The sequence below is a fragment of the Sinocyclocheilus anshuiensis genome, unplaced genomic scaffold (genome assembly GCF_001515605.1).
Source record: "Sinocyclocheilus anshuiensis isolate Anshui unplaced genomic scaffold, SAMN03320099.WGS_v1.1 scaffold292, whole genome shotgun sequence".
NCBI classification, from domain to species: domain Eukaryota; kingdom Metazoa; phylum Chordata; class Actinopteri; order Cypriniformes; family Cyprinidae; genus Sinocyclocheilus; species Sinocyclocheilus anshuiensis.
This window is the reverse complement of record NW_015555757.1, coordinates 922,798-941,704: the sequence shown is the minus strand read 5'-3', so window position 1 is coordinate 941,704 and position 18,907 is coordinate 922,798. Positions and strand designations below refer to the sequence as shown.

At 37.3% G+C, this 18,907-nt stretch overlaps 1 protein-coding gene across 2 annotated transcripts; it reads right to left on the bottom strand.

The window, feature by feature from the left end:
* Positions 1-5,385: 5,385 nt before the first annotated feature.
* Positions 5,386-10,775, bottom strand: LOC107673879 (fibroblast growth factor 8). Of its 2 annotated transcripts, none has more exons than XM_016467686.1 (6): positions 10,617-10,775; positions 10,233-10,283; positions 10,112-10,148; positions 9,243-9,423; positions 7,335-7,441; positions 5,386-6,223 (listed from the first exon to the last, which is right to left on the bottom strand). In XM_016467686.1, exons 1-6 carry the CDS (start codon positions 10,646-10,648, stop codon positions 5,948-5,950), a joined length of 684 nt encoding a protein of 227 aa, XP_016323172.1. In that variant the 5' UTR covers positions 10,649-10,775; the 3' UTR covers positions 5,386-5,947. The 2 variants fall into 2 exon arrangements, with proteins under 2 accessions (XP_016323172.1, XP_016323173.1); XM_016467687.1 differs by having other exon boundaries at positions 9,243-9,390.
* Positions 10,776-18,907: the final 8,132 nt, after the last annotated feature.

Sequence of the window (18,907 nt, the reverse complement as noted above, 5' to 3'; positions counted from 1 at the left end):
ACATATACACACACACACACACACACACACACACACACACACACACACACACACACACACACACACACACTTTAAGGGTACAAATTCATTTTAATTGTATGTTTATTCCATTATATAATTTAATAAGACCCATGATTTTAGTTAATTATAAAATATAACATTTTATATTTTGTTTTCATTTTAATTTGTGTTGATAGTTTTAAAAAATGTTGTCACAGCTGTATACAAATATATTAATTATTATATACACACAGCCATTTATAAGTTTGAGATCTGTAAGAAAGATTTTTTTTAAGAAATTATATAATTTAATAAGACCCATAATTTTGTGGCATAAAAACTCTGATTACACTCTCAGTTAGCAGTAAATGTACAGTACAGCAGCATTTACCTGCATCCTCTACTATCAAACTAAAATGCTGCAAGTTTTTTGATTGATTAAATATAAAAACTGTCCGCCAAATTAACTGAAATGAATCAGACTTGGTGCTCCTCAAGAGTTTGTGGTCTCACACTTGTACTGTAAGTGTATTTATAGGGCCTACATTTAAAGAGCTCCAATGACATGCAAAATGTAACAAAACCATTTGTTTCAGTCGCACCACAGGAACTCTCTCTCTCTCTCTCTCTCTCTCTCTCTCTCTCTCTCTGTTGCTATAGAAATCATGGTTTACAGACTTCATTCCTAATGTTTTGCCTGTTTTACCAACAGATCATCTCTTTTGCAAGTTGCAACAATAGGAGTTTGGTATAAACCCTTAAAATGTGTCACAAGATGACACTTTTGACAATTATAAATGAGTGTATTGTTAAGATGTTTAAAACATCGAGAAGGAAATGGAAATCAAGGAGATATCAGATATTTTTGCTTGTCAATGTACATTGTGAAGTTATTGCTTTGGGTATTGGGTTCTAAGCTAATGTTCAAAAGTTTGAGGCTGGTAAGATTTTTTTAAATGTTTTTGAAAGAAGTATCTTATTCTCGCCAAGGCTGCATTTTTTTAATCAAAAATACAGTAAAAACAGTAATATTGTTAAATAGTATTACAATTTAAATGAACTGTTTTCTATGTTAAATTTTGAAATGTAATTTATTCCTGGAAAGGAAAATCTGAATTTTCAGCAGCCATTACTTCAGTCTTCAGTGTCACAAAATCCTTCAGAAATCATTCAAATTATGTGGAGCTCAAGAAACATTTCTTATTATTATCATCAATGTTGAAAGCATTTGTGTAATGTAATATCTTTGTGGAAACTGTAATACATTTTTCAGGATTCTTTTATGAATAGAGAGTTCGGAAGAACAGCATTTATTTTAAATCAAATTTTTGTAACATTATAAACTGTCTTTACTGTCACTTTTGATCAATTTAATGCATCCTTGCAGAATAAAAGTATTAATTTCTTCCAAAACATTTTTCAATGGTATATTTTCCCCAAAAATTTAAATTCTGTCATAATTTTTTTCATTCTAACATCAAATGACTCAATTGTTTGTAAGTCTCAGGTGCTATAATGCAAACAGAACAACCAAATTTAAGTCATATTCATGTAAAAGCTCTGTTTGGTACATTCATAAGAGAGATGTTTGATTCGATTTGAATCAGTCTGAGTTGGATCTTTTCAGTGAATCACTGATCCTGTTAAAAACATTCCTAGTGATTCATTCACAACTTGGACTGATCCGGTTCTTGAGTTAAACTCTCTGACTCAATGATCAAGTCACAGCAATTCTCAAGTTAACAGCTCACTGGAGGGGAAGATTATCAGTTAATAATGACTTACATTTCTGTCTGTTTCTCATACAAAGCTATCCTATGACTTGGTGCACTATAATGACACGTATAATGACATTTTTTTCTCCCTTTAAATGCTTGACAAATGTGGTCACTATAAACTGGTTTGCCTAAAAGAATCTTCAAAAAAATGTTACACATAAAATTAATTAATCATTTTTTAAATTTTCATATTTGTGAACAGTTCCTGTAGATGAAACATGTCGTTCCTCAATGTATTAACCTCTGAAACTCAGGCACTATAAATAACTGTGCCCCAGATACTGGAAGTACTAAAAAATCATTTATGGTTGGCTTTCCAGCTGAATTGTCATGACTGAAAGGAGATTAAGAAGGAGGGGGAATCTTCGCTTTTGATCTTTTTAGAGGGGTGCAGGGTGCTCTGTGTGGCTGGCAAACACATTTAGCCTGTAATTGTTCAGATCATTCAGACAATCAGCCTTAGAAATGCATGGGCAAACAAAAGATTACAGCTCCAATTGGAAAAGTCAACAGTTCCTCCATATGTCCCATATACAAACAGTCAAACTGTCATGTCCCATCTTCTCTTTGAATAATGTTTGCATGTTAATTATAACTTAGTGATTGGCTGCTGGCTTGTGCACTCTAGGAATACTGCCAGTATAGTATTGCTATTTTTGTGACACGAGCATAAATTTCTATCTCATGCTTTGATAAAACCATACTGACATGCTCCTCTCTTTTCTATGCATCAGTGTTTAAATGATTCATCAGATTTATTATAAAAAGTTCAGAATTTTACTATAGGCTTTTAATAGCTTGCTCATTGCGAACACTACACATGTCATGTGGGTGCTAGAAAGAGCACTCAAGGTGGACCTGCATCATTTCAACCCATGTTTCCTCCATTGAGCTCCAATTTGCTGGAAGGGTTTTATGACCAGGGTTAGGCAGAATGTGAAGTAAAGGCAGCTTAGAGGTCTGGGTCATCCCATTCTCTCACCCCTGCCATTCTGCCAGTTCAGCAGGGGGGCTTGTACAAGTCTAAATTACTCCCTAAGCAAATTAAGAAGGTAGCCCTGTTTGTTTATCAGGGGTTAAGGATGACGGTTGCAGCTCAATAAAATGGATGAAAGCAGTTTTGCGTCCCCTCTTTCTCAGTGGAATTGCTCTTCATTTGCATGGCATCACAAGCTGCACAGAAGGTGCGATTTTTCCCACAACCTGCTGGATCCGCTGGGTTTCTTACAACTTTATGGTCATGGAGACAAATTTCAGGGGAAACTGAGGACTGATAATGCAGAATAACCGTGGCAAATTATCAAGGACTGTTAATCAATAGCAGACATCATCAATGTGAAAACACAGGGAGTCAATTGGTGGTTCCGGTGGTTCTTTTACTAAAATCTAAACAAGCTTTATTGGTAGTATCAAATGTGTGTAGGACATCAAACATGTATCTTTTTAACATTACAATTTGGGGTTTAAATCTAATCAAAAAGTGTATTTTAGATCCAGTTATTGGTCAACATTTAGTTTATCATCATTTTTAATCACATGTTTCCCTACTACTTTCCTTTAAATGGTCTTGTGATGTGACAAATGAATTTTGAAATATTTAAATATTACAAAAATAGCTTTAAATTGTTTTAGATGAATTATAGCATGTCACACCTCAGAATATGTTTCAGCTGCTTGAAACATTTGCATATATCGAGAAAAAAAAATGGTGTAGAAACAATTTTTACTTAGAAACCGCTAGTAAATTTCACAAACAATTACAAAGAAACTGCAATTAACACATTGAATTAAACAGAATTTTGAAGTACAAAAAAATTAAATAGTATTTTCTTATAAAACATGCTCCAGTGATCTTTGAAAAATCATTTTTACAGTGTATGCGTATATGCATTTGTTGATGTTTTCCAAATCCCTTTTCAAAAATGAATTAAAATCATAAAATCTTTTTCTATAAATTTAAATCTATTTAAATGAAGATTTACACTATAATCTTCAGTCTGCCCTTCTTTGTTTGTCAGTTTTAGATTATAAATGTATACGGATGGTCTCCTATAGTTTATTTCGAAACATCAAGAAGCTTTTTTCCTTAATTGATTACCATCCATTGAACTGGTTTAGCTGTTTGTCCATCACAGTTGAATGGAACTAAACCAGCATACTAGAAAGTCAAAGAAACCTTCTGAAGCTCTGGCCTTTCTAGGAGTTTGACCTCTGCACCCTGACTGAGCTACTAGCATAACATGAGGCAGAACACATGGCGTATTGCACCATAAAAACAATGCCAGCCTTTGCTAAAGTACCTGCATTACACATTTTTCAATGATGCGTTAGATGTGTCAATGTGTGTAATTAGAGGATCATTTTTGGCTGAATCGGTTAGAATTTTATGATGCAATTAATTTGATTAAAAAGGGATTGGAAAATGTCTATTTTTCTCCCCTCTTGATCATAATGTACATAGCATTATAACTGCAGTAATGTGTATCTCAGGCAGAGAGGAGTCATTAATAATCTTCCTCATCACAGACAAGAACGTGATAGTGATCTCACTCCACAGATCTCCGGTTCTCGTTTTCTCACTACACGCTGCCCTCTGATCTTGGTTTTCGGCTCCTTGGAACCCTGTCTGCAAACACACAGCACCCCTGCTCGGACAAAACAGATACCCTTCCAATCAGATTAAGCTACAGGGAGTTAAAGGTCTGAGATTAAACAAAAACACCTGAGCAAGGGTGAGGAGACAGGGCCAGGGATCCGTAGTGTGTCTGGTTCAACCAGAGGAGAGACCAAACAGTGTAGCCCCCCTGGAGAGACAGTCCTACTGAGCTGTTGACCTGAGCTGTGCCATTCCAAACATTCTGGGGGGAGAGACCCAGTATCTCCATCTCACTCTGTACTGGTCTCTAACCAGAAGGGTTATGCAAACAATGGCGGTATTTATTATGATGCTATTGCATAATGACAAAGACCACACTGGCCTAATTTTCTATAGACGAGTCCATTGACACGTCTAAAACGCTTCTGGAAAATACCTTTTGGCAATTTTAAACTATGTATAGATGCCTTTTATACACATATTTCATGTGTTATTTAAAGGGATAGTTCACCCAAAAATGAAATTATGCTATCATTTACTCACCATCATGTAATTTCAATCCTGAAATTACTTTATTTCTTCTGTGGAAAACAAAAAGAAGATATTTTGAAAAATGTTTTTTTTTTTGTCCAAATAATCAGTCCATGGACAAACTTTTTTTTTTAAATATCTTCTTTTATGTTTCACAGAACATTTTTATGTTCCACAGAAGAATTTAAATTTTTTAAATAATCTTTGGAAAATTGCATATTAGAACAGAACATATTAGACAAAAGACGTCAGTATCCTAAGGTAAATTTATTACAGGTTTTAAAATAAATATTTCCATCATTAAAATTATTTTACACATCCTCAAATAAAAATATATTTATATTTGTATAAAAAAACCAGACAAACAAAATGCAACAAAGAACAAAACCTTTTCCTACAGTCCATACAATACATTTATACACCTTGGAATTTACCGTTTAAACCACGGTAGGAAACCCGCGATAATCAAAATGTAGCTGCCACATTTAAATATGTATTTAAAGCTCTGTTTGCTTTAACCGTGTTTATCTCCAGAGAGTTCTAGAATCAAGAACCAGAGAGGTTACTGAGAGATGAGCTGGGTATCTTATCGCTGGGTGGTCGCGAGGTGCCCCGGCTGCCTGTGTAACCGAATACAGCCTTGTGTTGTCAGTGCATTCTCTCAGGCCCTTCAAGTCCCCTTGAGCAGCAATACGAAGAGTTATAAATTACTCTAAAACCATCGAAATCAAATGAAACCAAAGCAGAAGAGAGGATAGACGGATGAAGTCCACGCACTACTAATATGTCAGCACTTACACGTCCCGTGCTTCGCTTTTCTATACTCTTACACAGGTCAGTACTAAAAGTCAGGGGTACAAAAATAGATCTCTTTTTTTTTTTCTTTCTTTTTTTGTTATTTCTGAAAATTCATAGAAAACTAAAGATTAGGTATATTGTTGCTCAGTACAAAAAATGTTTTTAGGAGTCCACGAGAAGAGTCTGTTCATTGTTTGAGAAAGTCTCTCGCTCTCTGTCCTCTCCTTTTCTCCGGCTTCACTCTTCAACGCTCTCCTGAGTAGCGGGTGCGTTTAGTCCGTCTGTTGAAAGGGTAGTTGATGAAATCAAAGGGTCTGTGCTCTGCGATTTGGTGTCCCTTGGGCAGCCTCTTCATGAAGTGGACTTCCCGCTGGTGTTGCCTGGTTTTGGAGCCCTTGCGGGGTCTGCCTTTGCGTGTGAAGGCCATGTACCAGCCTTCATACTTCACATTCTGTAGAGCTGTGTAATTGTTCTCCAAGACTATCTCTGTGAAAATGCAGTCTTTCCCCTGACCGTTTTTCTGTGAGGACAAGATAAAGACAGCATTTTAGCTCCTGAATACTCGAAAAGTATTTTGGAAAAGGTCTGCTGAAGTTTACATAGGGCTTCCCCACACGCACACAGCATATGCTTAAGTCATTACGATCCAAGATCAAGAGGGAGAAATGACAGCAGAAGCCAGTGACTTTCCCCTTTCAGTAAACACCAGTGCAGATTCATCCTCTGAGAAAAATAGTCCTTTTAATGTTCATTATAAAGGCAGCCAGAAACCTTATTATGTTGAGTCCAGAATGTATTAGGGTAATATTTTAATTTCCCCAGGACACTGAACAACAGAAACACTATATGGATAAGCTATATAGTGTAGTTTTGCCTAGATGCATTGCATCATTTTACGTTGATAACAACAGGGCCTTTAAATGTTATCCGGCTAGTAAATGCAAACGGGGTAAGGAGCCAAACCAGGAGTCCAAACCTTTCCCCAGCCTCTCAACAAAATGGCCTGTTAAAAATCTCAAATCCAAAACGCTTGCATATCAACCAATAAAAAAAGCAACAACAGAAAAAACCCTCTCTCATGCAGGCTGTCGTTGGGCGGCCAATATGTCAGATAGCATAAGATCAGGGGTGCCAAGCAGATGGTCCACCTGGCAGGGTGCTGGGAGGTGGGGGCCGAACCTCCATCCCACTTTATTACCATTCACAGCAAGGAGAAGGCACAAATCCACATTGGAACAAGAGTAGCCAGCTAAAAAAAAAAAATGAAGAAAGATCCCATTCTTCACACTCGATTTTACCTACTGCAACCAGGAATCGTCTGGTGCCCACTAACAGAAAAGACATAAAACTCTTGTTTGATTTTTTTGAACAATCTCCTTAATAATCATAAAATCAGGGACGTCCACAAGCAATTGAATGCTGAATCTACTACATGACTATATGAGTGATGTTTCTGAATTTCTCATTTATCTGGTATATCGTTCACTTTCTCTTCTTATTCTCATTCATAAAAAAACTTTCAATCTGAACAGAAAAATGACTGAAACATATGCTGTGTTTGTATTACAGCGTATGTAAACTGAGCACTATTATCAGTCATACAATTATTATATAATGACTTTTTCTCATACCTTGCCAATCAGTTTCCCTCTCCTGTTCATACAGATGTAGAATCCCGTTTCAGCTCCTTTAATTCGAACTCGACTCCCAAATGTATCCGTCTCCACTATGAGCTTGGCTGGAAAAAGAAAAAAAGTTTTTTTTTATTATTATTAGATGACTTGGAAAATCTAAATTACGATCAGTCAATCAATAGGAAAAATTCATGAGTAAACACACGTGCACATATGCACACAGAGATATACCGGCATAAACGTGAAATCTAAAGGGACTACTTTTAGGATTTTTGTAAGCTTAAATTCTAGCAAGATGATAAAAACATGTGCACTTCAATTCTTCTGGAAGGAACCAAAGGTTTCCTGGCAGGACTTTCAACTTTTTACCTTCTTTGTAAGTACATAAACAATGTGTGAATTGTTATCACATCATTCATGAACCAAAAAAAAACACACACAAAAAACTCTGAAATATTTGAGTTAAAAGCACCATAAATAATAATAATAATAATAATAATAATAATAATAATAAACATAACAATAATTTTAAAACTTGCTTTTTTATTTATTTTTTATTAATTATGAAATATTATTATAAGAAAATGTATTATAAGAAAAAGCATTACAAGAAAATATAAGAAAATCAGGGCAGTGTTTGCAGGGAAGCTGACTTTCCATGATATATAGTCTCCATGCCAAGAACTAGCACTTGCAGTCATTCTCTGATTCAGCCCCTGTGCTCTGAGTGACCGTAAAGAGTTACGGTTCAAATGGAGGGGGTCAGATAACCTGCTGGTGAAGAGCCTAACCACAAGCCCAGAGCTGGAGCCAGGCACTGGCCCAAACGAACAGCCCTGCTGTCTCTACAACATGCTCAGGTGACATGGATGTCACCAAAACCATGCAGAGCTAGAGCCAGGCTTCCAAAAATACCACAACAGAGCTGGTAATTATTGGGTTTGAATGTGGCGAAACCACATAAGTGAGAGGTGCAAATAATAGAGATCTGATTTAGGTAAAGTAACAAATTAAATATGTAAGAGAAATGTTTTTATTTTGTTCGTAATGATTATCTATTTGAATTTTTTTATTTTTTTTACAATATTTTAACCAAACTTATGATTGTATAAATGATCAACTAATAGAACACTTAATCACTGATGTATTATTTTATAAAACCAAAGATACACATTAATCATAAAACTGACCCTAGAAATACTTAAAACCGTTAGATAGGGTATTTAGGCTCTATGAGATCTGTCATCAGGACCGAATGACCGTAGAAAGCAAATGTGAGGGTCAGAATTCGGCTAGACATATTTTCATCCTGAGCTGGTCGGGAGAGGAGGGGAACGTTCTTCAAGAAATGTTCAGATGGTTGAAGTAAGATGAGTTCTAATGGCTCTTCCAGATCCGCACGTCTCTCTAGAGACTCTCCTTCAACAATCTAGAATCCATTTAACATTTTTTGCACTCCACTGCTTTTTTAACTTCACCAACTGACCAGATGCCCAACAATTCAATTGCAGTGTACCATAGAGATCCACAAAATAAGCAAGCACAAATAAAGTTCCAGTTAGAACCAAAAATGGCTTTTACAGCCTGATATCATCTAGAGTTAACCTTTTTATTCTCTAGTTTTTCAGAAAACATCTATGTAGTGGGGCTTTGGACACATAAAAGAACCTACAATGAAATAGCTTTTTGATCTCCAAAGAACCATATAGTCAAGACCCCATGCAGCTAAAAAGAACAACTGAAGAACCGTATTAAACATGTTCTTCAATGTTTTTAGCAAAATATTCACATGCAAAATGCATTTAAAATAATTCCTCAAAACGCCAAAGCATCACAAAAGGTTTCATGGTTTGAATAAACAAACTTCATGATTTTATGTGAGACAAATAAGGAGGATGCTCTTACCATGAGCGTCACCATCTTCGGCCATGGCGTTGATTTTCTTGTTGGCCAGAACTTGCACGTGCTTGCCGCTGGTTCGACTGTAAAGCTGGTAGGTCCGGATTAGTCTACGGCTGACCCGGTCCGTCACCTTACTTTGCTCACTCACATGCTGTGTAAAATTAGGCGGGGACTGAATGGTTACCTGCCAGAAATTAAATACCATATAATCAATACCTGCACAAACTGCTTCATCATTCGTTCATACGGGCCTATAAATTACACCGTGCTCCAATATAATCATTTAAAATAGGCCTGATGCAATTGAAATGAGAAAAGGTATCCGTAACGTAGGCTATTCACTTCATTTTTAATTTTGGATTTTAGAAAACAAAATGCGCTGTTAAGAAAAGTGTCGTTTGTGGCTTAAAATGAATTACATTTTGAGCCAAACTGTCCTAAACGCCCAAGTTGAGCCCTTTATGTTATTATGTGCCCACGACATGTTTCATCATCGACTCAAGGCTGGCATACTTCACGCGCTCATGCCCACGCGCCTGTGCCAGTATGTTAGTGTTACCTGCCAGGTTACAGCGCCCACTGTGATACCCATCTGATAAGAACCTCCTCTCCCATCGCACTTTTACTGCCTTTTAATTGAATGGCTATACGTGCATTTCTATGCAAAACAATTGTATATATAAATAAAATATACATCTTAATTTAGGAGCGCGTGTTTACGCATTCTGTAGCTATATTAAAGTATCTAAGTATGGAATTGATATATTAGAGTAGTGGTGCCTTTCTCTAACAATATATGTAATTTCTCTATCAATATATGTATGTAAATTAAAACAACAGTATATAAGCATATTTAAAGATGTTGCACATACCTGAGCATAGTAGCAAAACGCAAAGAGGTGAAGGAATCTGCAAGAGAGAAAATCTCACATTAGACTTTGGAAAGCGAAGCTGTAAATGTTTGAGAACAAATAATAAAGGAAATATACTTACAGATAACTCAGTCGTGATGGAATGAATCTCATGTTGCTGGAGTGGAAGGGCCTCACAGAAAGAAAAAAAAAGTGTGTAATTTGCAGAGACTTAAAAAAGAAAAATCAGGGTTTCCAGTTGAAATGTATAAAGTCCTGCGCTGTTATCCAAACTGTGACTCGCAACATATGATGAACAGATCAACTGGCAAATGACTAAATCTGCTGCTCAGAAGCAGAACAAATGTCCAGGATATTATTTTCAGACTGACACCAGTGACAAGTATAAGCACTAACTGGGTTTCCTTCATAAGAACGAGAACAACACATAAGTGCACTTAACGCAAAACTCACAGCATGTAAACGGTTTACTTTTCAAGTTTTAGCGAAAGAGCTTCTGATGCACCTAATCATACAGACTCGAGTCCCGTGCTCCATGAAGGTGAGGAGCGCAGCAGAAATAGATCCAGTCTGACTCCTGCGTGAATGTCAGTCAGAGGAGGCAGAACAGTGCATCTGATGAGCTTTCTTCAAGAAGCAGTGCTGCTGGACTCTCTTATCCCCTCCTCTTCTCCCATTGCCAGTCAGTCTCCAATGTAAACCCCGCTCGCACTGACACCCCTGGTTAAAATGGTAGGGTTGGTCCTGGAGGAACAAGCCCCCTTTTCAATAGAACAAAAGCAGGGGGGGTCTCACTCAAACCCCCACCCCGAACCATTTTTAATATGCCTTCACCTGAGTCCATAAGCAATCGGAGTTTAGAGGAGCGCGCATTGATATGTTCGGTTAATAATAAAATGTCAAATTAATTATAATCATTCATTTAGGACTTTATTGAACAGGAAATAAAAATAAAATAAAATGTATAAAAAAACATAATAATAAAAATGTATATTCTCATCCAAACCTACAATTATCAAACATCAAGTGGCTAAAATTGGTTAATTCTGATTTCAAAACTGAAACCGAGGCTATTGTGCAACGCAGCAGACTGCAGAACTGGTTTGCCGCTGACTTGTGTATTGCAAAAGGAAAGTGTGAGACATATTAAAAGGATTACAGACGATTATCGTTTTTTTTTCTCAAAAGAAAAATCCCTAAAACATCAGAAGGATAACACAGGTGTGAAGTGTCCCATTTCTTGTCAAGCACTGCCAATGCTCTTTAAACTCCCATAAAAGTCTGTAAGAATCTGTCATTAAATGACATAGCTCTGATATGTTATTTCATGTTGCATTTGATACTAAATCACGCATAATAGGCAACTAAATTACAACTTTTCTGAAATGTAATTTAAATGCATTTAATGTTAACTAAATATAGACTTCAAATAATACATACAAATTTGAGATGCGCGAACATATTACAAGAAGGCATTTAGTCAAGCAAAGAAAAAGATCAAGTCGATCAATCTATTTCTAATCTGGACTAACTAAACGTCAAAATAAATCAGCCCCACCCTCCATTATGTTACTTTTCAACAACAGACATCAGAGTAAATTCTGATGGCCCACCATCACTCAAGAGAGGTCGCCCCTTATTCGCAGGGTTTTAAATGGTTAAATGCCTTATAGCCCACGCCCGTCAAATGAAATGTTGAAGATGAAAAGCTACAAGTGAAACTTATTTGATCAGCAATTAAAATGTCACCAACAAATGGGATGATATTAGACAGATCATAATAATTATTTTTTTTGTGTGCGCTGTCACCGCAAACACATTCTCTTTATGTGAATACTAAATGGACTACGAAAAACTCTATAAGCACTAATTTGAGGAATATGTGGAATGTCCCATGCAACAATAGTTTGTTCCACAGGTGGGCGCCACTCAAAACAATATATATATATATATTCATTCATAAATTGTTTAAGGTCGACCGGGGCGTAACAATTGTGAACTAACAACATTTTATGTATTTCTATATTTGTTTCCAAATTTATTTGCTTTTTAGTTATTATTTGAAACGCTTCCAGTGTGTTTAGTACTTAAAATTAAAAAATGTTTTGAAGAAATATTTCTTACTTGAATTCATGCAGAAAAGTTACTATTAGTCTTAAACGTAGTTAAATAGATAAGAACAACAACACTCTTTGTATTTGACCTTAATTCGCACAGTTTAGAGATTAATAGTGGATTTCTAAACTAATTGTAGCATATAAATATGGGAATATTATAGGCCTATGAAAGTTTGAGTTACAGACATTGAAACAAAATGTTACAACACACCCACTCTCCCCAATTTTACATGACTAATGAGATTCAATAAAGGATTCTATATTCATATAAATTATATTAATATTAAACATACCTTTGAAAAAACAGACAAACAGCAGAATGCATTTTATTGATAAGCTCTAATGTCTTATTAGTAAAAATATAGCCTCATGTCATATGTGTATGTCCATTTTGCCAATCAACAATTCTCAGAAGTTTTGTTTTCATGTTAATTTGTGAGCAATTGTGATGAGCTATTGATCTGTGCAGTATGATTCAAATACCTGGTGATATCTCTGCTTTTGAAGGAAATACTTCCTCAAGTACTGTCTTGGGACATGACATGTTTTCGTTCTTTCTTTTTTGTATACATTGGGCTTGGTGTTTAAGTGGACCGATATTAATGGAGCATTGAAAAGTCAACCATCTCATTCCATGGCTGAGTACTTCAGCATGGCCTGAGGCAGAGCTGGGCTCCTGGTTAACTTTGTGTCTAACTGTCTGTTGCTCATTGCCTAATTAACTGCAGGATGACTAGTCTGCAGATGAACTGCTGTCAACCTACTGCACACATTTGCACAAAAACATAGACACATGAATATACAAGAACAGAGCTAAAGGAAAAAAAAGATGCATTTTTGCATTAGGATTTACAATAAATATCTCATAATTTCTCTCTTAAGTGTAGCATGGATTTCAGTTGAGACTTTTCAATGCAGTAATCACTATTAAACCAGCACAAGATGAAGCTAATTCATTATAAATTGGATTTAATTGTCCCTAATGCAAGGCTTCTGCCAACAATTTGGTAGAAAGCTATCTTCTAGTTTTAAATATTCAATGGAAATGGCATTTTTGATTAGTTTTATATGACCAAATATTTCTAAAAGTGATTTGGACCTTAAAAATGTATCTCTTTTGATGGATTGGATCTGTAAAGAGAGCAAGAAAGAAAAGAGAGCGGCAGATATGTGGAGGGTGGAATGGCACTCCTGGAAAGCACATAGCTCTCCTGAAGTGTTGACAACCATGTCTGATGTGGGCAAGGTGCCAGAGTGGAATTACTGGAATAACCTACATTTTTTCAGACCTAATGGCAGTTGTACTTTTTTTCTGTCATTGTTACTTGTGCATTTCCATGCATTAAAAGCATATTTAAAACGTGAGAAAAATAAGTAAAAAGAAATATAGCATAAGGTGATCGTTCACACTAAAATTAAAATTCTATCATCATTTACTCACCCTGAAAATGAGAGTGCTGCGGGTCTGAAAGGCAAAGAACAAGTGTCAGAGCTTTAGTGAAGACAGCAAGAAAAAAAATGATAAAAAGTCAAAGAAGGAGGGAAAGAAAAAGCAGAGAAGAGAGAAAGAGAAGAGCAGGGGGCTGGGCCAGAAGACCCCTGCAGTGGTTGGCATGGCTGTCGATGCTCCTGGGGTTAAGAGGAGGGCAGGCAGGCCCTGTGCCTGGCTGCAGGGAGTAGGCTACCTGCTGGGTGCCTCTGGGGCCTGATGGCTCTTCCAGAGGGCCCAGAGAAAAGCGCAGGAGGGGCAGAGTGGTGGATGAGACTCCCCTACTGGAACCCTGCACTTGTCAATCCGCCCTGCTTTCAACCGTGTCACCAATGACGCCTGTCTCGCCTCAGCCCTCGCCATGGTAATGCGTGACAGCCCTGCTTACAGTTAAGATTCATCACAGAGCAGGCCAACAGACCCAGCAAGACAAAACACACCCCAGGGAAGAACACTCATTTGAGTACCAATACCACTCAGCGGTGATTGAGAGGTGGCAGCAATGTCCTCACTTTTAAAGTGTCCTTTCAGAGGGACTCAGGGTGATGGACAGGCGTCACAGCAACACACACCGGCAGAACAAACCCAGAGTGAGGGACATGTTAATTGGAGGGAGGGAAGGAAATGGATAAGCAAACACACTAATGGTGAGGAACCTCGACAGCAGAGCCACAGATTAGTTCAGTATGCAAAGAATGTAATTGGCCCAACACCAGCTAATGACCTCCAAAGACTAATGTCATAGTGATCGCATCTGACACAGAGCATCACATATGTTTGCATTTGTGTCGGCGGGCTCGAACTGCACAAGGTGGGTTAAAGCTCAAATAAGCAATGGACACCCCCGGCATATATCAATGGCTCATTATCTTATCGTACCACCATGAAGTTTCTTTAAACAGTCCTGCTGAAAAGGGAGGAGAAGTCTATAATATGTGATATGATTGATCCAAAAATCACATAGAATTAGAACTCAACCAAAGCTGCCAACCACTAGAATGCAAAAAGGGTCAAACTGACCCGGTAGGGTGTGATTTTTTTTTAACAGAAGTATTAAACTCCCAGCTATTCCATGTACACATGCAATTCCATTTACAAATTTATTGGTAATATGTTCAGAAAAAAAATCAAAACATACATATTTATATATATATATATATATATATACATATACACGTGTGTGTGTGTGTGTGTGTGTTTATCCTTTATAGTATTTAAAAAAGTGATTTCTTCACTTGATAATACTTTTCTTTCATACGATTTTTTTAACGTTTTGATGTCTCTTACGCTGACCAAGGAAGCATTTATTTGATCAAAAATACAGTAAAACAGTAATATTGTGAAATTTTAAATAACTGTTTTCTGCTTTAATATATTTTGAAATACCTTCTTGAATATATATCCATATGGAGGAAAGAATTTCACTGGCATTTGCTTATGAAAATCTCTACCTGCACATACTACAGCAGTTTATTCCCATACTTACAGTCTGTGGTTGTTTCACAGTCCTGCTGGGTTTGACCTGATATAAGTCTTTTCTCTTTAAAATATGTTAGTAATATATATTCCATATGAACATGCTGAAAAATATGGTATCAGCATCTAGCACTCTGCCCACTCATACTGATTGTGTGCCAGCTGTTTGTATTGAGGCGCATCGGGTCTGATCTGCTGCCTAGATTGAGCACATTTTACCATTTCACGGACTTCTACTTTTTCCTTTGCATGTCACTTTAAATGTTTGGTATGTGCGTGACAGAGCTGTACCGTGGGGTGGTGTGGGGTCCTGGGGCTCGTGTCTGGGGTGATTGGAGGTTGGCGACCGCACTCAGATCCATCAGCTAGGTTGAGCTGCAGGCAGCGTTGGTTCCTGGGTGGTAACTTAAAGAGCAGCGTCACGCCATGTTTAAGAGCCTGGGTTGGTAGAGAGGTGAAGGTCAACAGTTATCCAAAAACCAGGTTTAGGTTGTCACTGGGCACACCACACACATGCAGACTGGACTCCCAGATGACGACCGTAGAAAAGCTGCTGCATATTTGACAGGGTTGGTAAGATTTTATAATGTTTTTGAAAAAAGTCTCTTATGCTCACCAAGGCTGCATTTATTCAATTAAAAATACAGTAAAACAGCAATACTGTGAAATATTACAATTTATGTTTTCTATTTTAATATATTTTAAAATGTAATTTATTCCTGTGATGGCAAAGCTGAGTTTTCAGCAGCCCAGTCTTGGGTGTCACATGATCCTTCAGAAATCATTAAAATATGCTGATTTGGTTCTCAAGAAACATTTCTTATTGAAAACAGTTGTGCTGATTATTATTTTCGTGGAATACATGATAAATTTTTTTTCAGGATTGATGAATAGAAAGTTCAAAAGAACAGGATTTACTTGAAATAGAAATCCTTTGTAACCATGTGAAAGTCTTTACTGTAATTTTTGATCAGTTTAATGCATTCTTGCTGAAGTATTTATTTTTCTTAAAAAAAATCACACGAATAAACCACTTTGGACATCTACCAAATATATTCATAGATATACATCAAAAAAAGTCTTCACCTTGGGTCATGTGACTGAATAATTCACCCAGGGAAGAAATAATCAGACCAGTATCATCACATAAATGTTGTACTTCTGATTCTCTCAAACCTATGAGATGGAAAACTGCTTTATTCGTAAATTGTTTTTGCGATATCACAAATGTTCGCCATTTTCAGCTTGTTCAGAAACAGTTAATGGCATTGACTGCAGTTCTGTTTATAAAACACACATCAACCATTAACTTTTTTTGACAGTTTAAAGGGATGTTTCACCCAAAAATGAAAATTCTGTCATTAATTACTCACCTTCATGCCCTTCCAAACCCATAAGACCTTCGTTCATCTTCGGAACACAAATTAAAAGATATTTTTGATTAAATCCTTAAATCCAGGGTTTCTAACCCTGCACAGACAGCAACTCAACTGACACGTTCAAGGCCCAGAAAGGTATAGCACATTGTTAAAATAGTTAATGTGACATTAGTGGTTCAACCTTAATTTTATGAAGCTGCGAGAATACTTTTTGTGCGCATTCACGAGAGTACCACGACTCATGATTGTGCATTCCTCTGCCTGAAAAAAGGCAAAGTCCATCAGGGTTATACGTCTGAATGCCGGCTCCTGTGTCAGCAGCACAACAAGCATGTGTTGTGGTACTCTTGTGAACATGTGTTGACGACTGACATGGAAGAGAAGAAACTGTAAAATTGTTATTTTTGTTTTCTTTGATCACAAAAAGTATTCTTGTAGCTACATAAAATTAAGGTTGAACCACTGATGTCACATGAACTATTTTAACGATGTCCTTACTACCTTTCTGGGCCTTGAACGTGGTAGCTGCATTGCTGTCTGTGCAGGGTTAGAAACCTCTCGGATTTAATCAAAAATAATTTGTGTTCCCAAGATGAACGAAGGTCTTACGGGTTTGGTACGACATGAAGGTGAGTAATTAATGACTAATTTTCATTTTTGGGTGAACTATCCCTTTAAGGTTATCACATCAGTTATCGAATTTAACTGCTAAATGATTCTGCTGCTTTGATCACAGGCATGCAGAGCAAAGCTGTGCTTCCCATCTTACTGTTTCATTATTTTTCACACGCCTGGTGCTGGTGTCTGGCCTCCGTTTGTGAGAAAGTTACGTTGGACTCATTCCAAGCATTGCCCTGCTCCCAGCACATTCATGTTCTCCATCTACCATCCATTCCCCCTGCCCTCCTCACAGACTGCTTTTTACATCTTTGTTCTGCTATACAATACATGATCAGCACACACACACACACACACAGCATAGAGGCTGTAAAAGCAGTGGCGGGTCACTGCTGCTCGATATTAACTGAGAGAAGTGACTGAATGTCTGAAATGGCTAAATTTACGGTGGCATAACTGCTCAGGCTTAAGCTAGACATAAAATGACACACGCTGCCACAGGAGAGCGAGGATTGAGGAAGGCTGTTCAGGCAAAGCCGACGGCCGCTGTTTCTGTCAGCGAAGAGGGTAATAGCGTGGGAAATTGTTCCTGGCTGACTGGCAAATGCCATTGCAGAGCCTTGCGTGGGTTTAAAGCCACAGAGTGACGGAAGTTTTTCACTTTTCCAAATGTATTTTAGGCCAGCACAGGCCTCCAATATGAGGTAGTGCTGGAGGTATTTCATTGATTAAAATCACAAATGTGTCTGAAGATTCAGTTAATCGCTTGCTCTGCGACTTTTCTACAAGTTTGGTTAGAAACCAGGTTAGAAATATGTTTGGACCCAACAATTAAAGTGTAGAGCAGACTTTTTGAGCATAGACATTTGAGTCTGAGTGTATACTAAATCAGTGTTTTTGTTGCTGTATTGTTAAAGCTGCCACCATCTACCACAGCATAAAGTTCAGCACAATGAAACAGAGGAACCGTGTAAGTTTTGAATGCAGAATGACTGTGTGGCCTGCCTGTGTGGTTTGCGGAGTTTGTCCGTAAGATCTGTTGAAAGGGCCGACAACTGTGATCGTGGACATCCGGAAGGAAACATGGTCATGATGTCTGGGATTTCAGTTCCGTCGCTTTTTCTGGGTTTTTATTCCAGAGGACAGCTACAGAGTGGTTTTGGATCAGCAATCAGTTGTTGACCACAAACAGGATTCTTGGTGGAATCCGTCAATTAATATGGCATCAAGGAATGCTGAAAGGGTGAGATGGACAAACCTCAGTAACTTTTTTAAGCATACATTCTTCTTGAATGTTTAATAAGCAGGACTCCAGACTAAACAAATAACAAATTTGAAAAATTACAAATGATACTTAAAGGGGTCATATGATGCGATTTCAATTTTTCCTTTCTCTTTGGAGTGTTACAAGCTCTTGGTGCATAAAGATCTGTAAAGTTGCAAAGACTAAAGTCTCAAATCCAAAGAGATATTCTTTATAAAAGTTCAGTCAGCCACACCTACCCAAAACGGCTCGTTCTAACACACCCCCACATATCTACCTCACTATGTGGGAAGATTTGCATAACGCCGCCCAAATGTTCACGCAAAGAAAGAAGGCGTAACTTTTAGTCTCACTGTAGTTTTGTTGACGCTGCAGCCATGTCGTGAAGACGCTGTGTGCTTCGTTGTGAAAGCGAAACTACTTTGTTTGGTCTTCCAAAAGAGGACGATATCC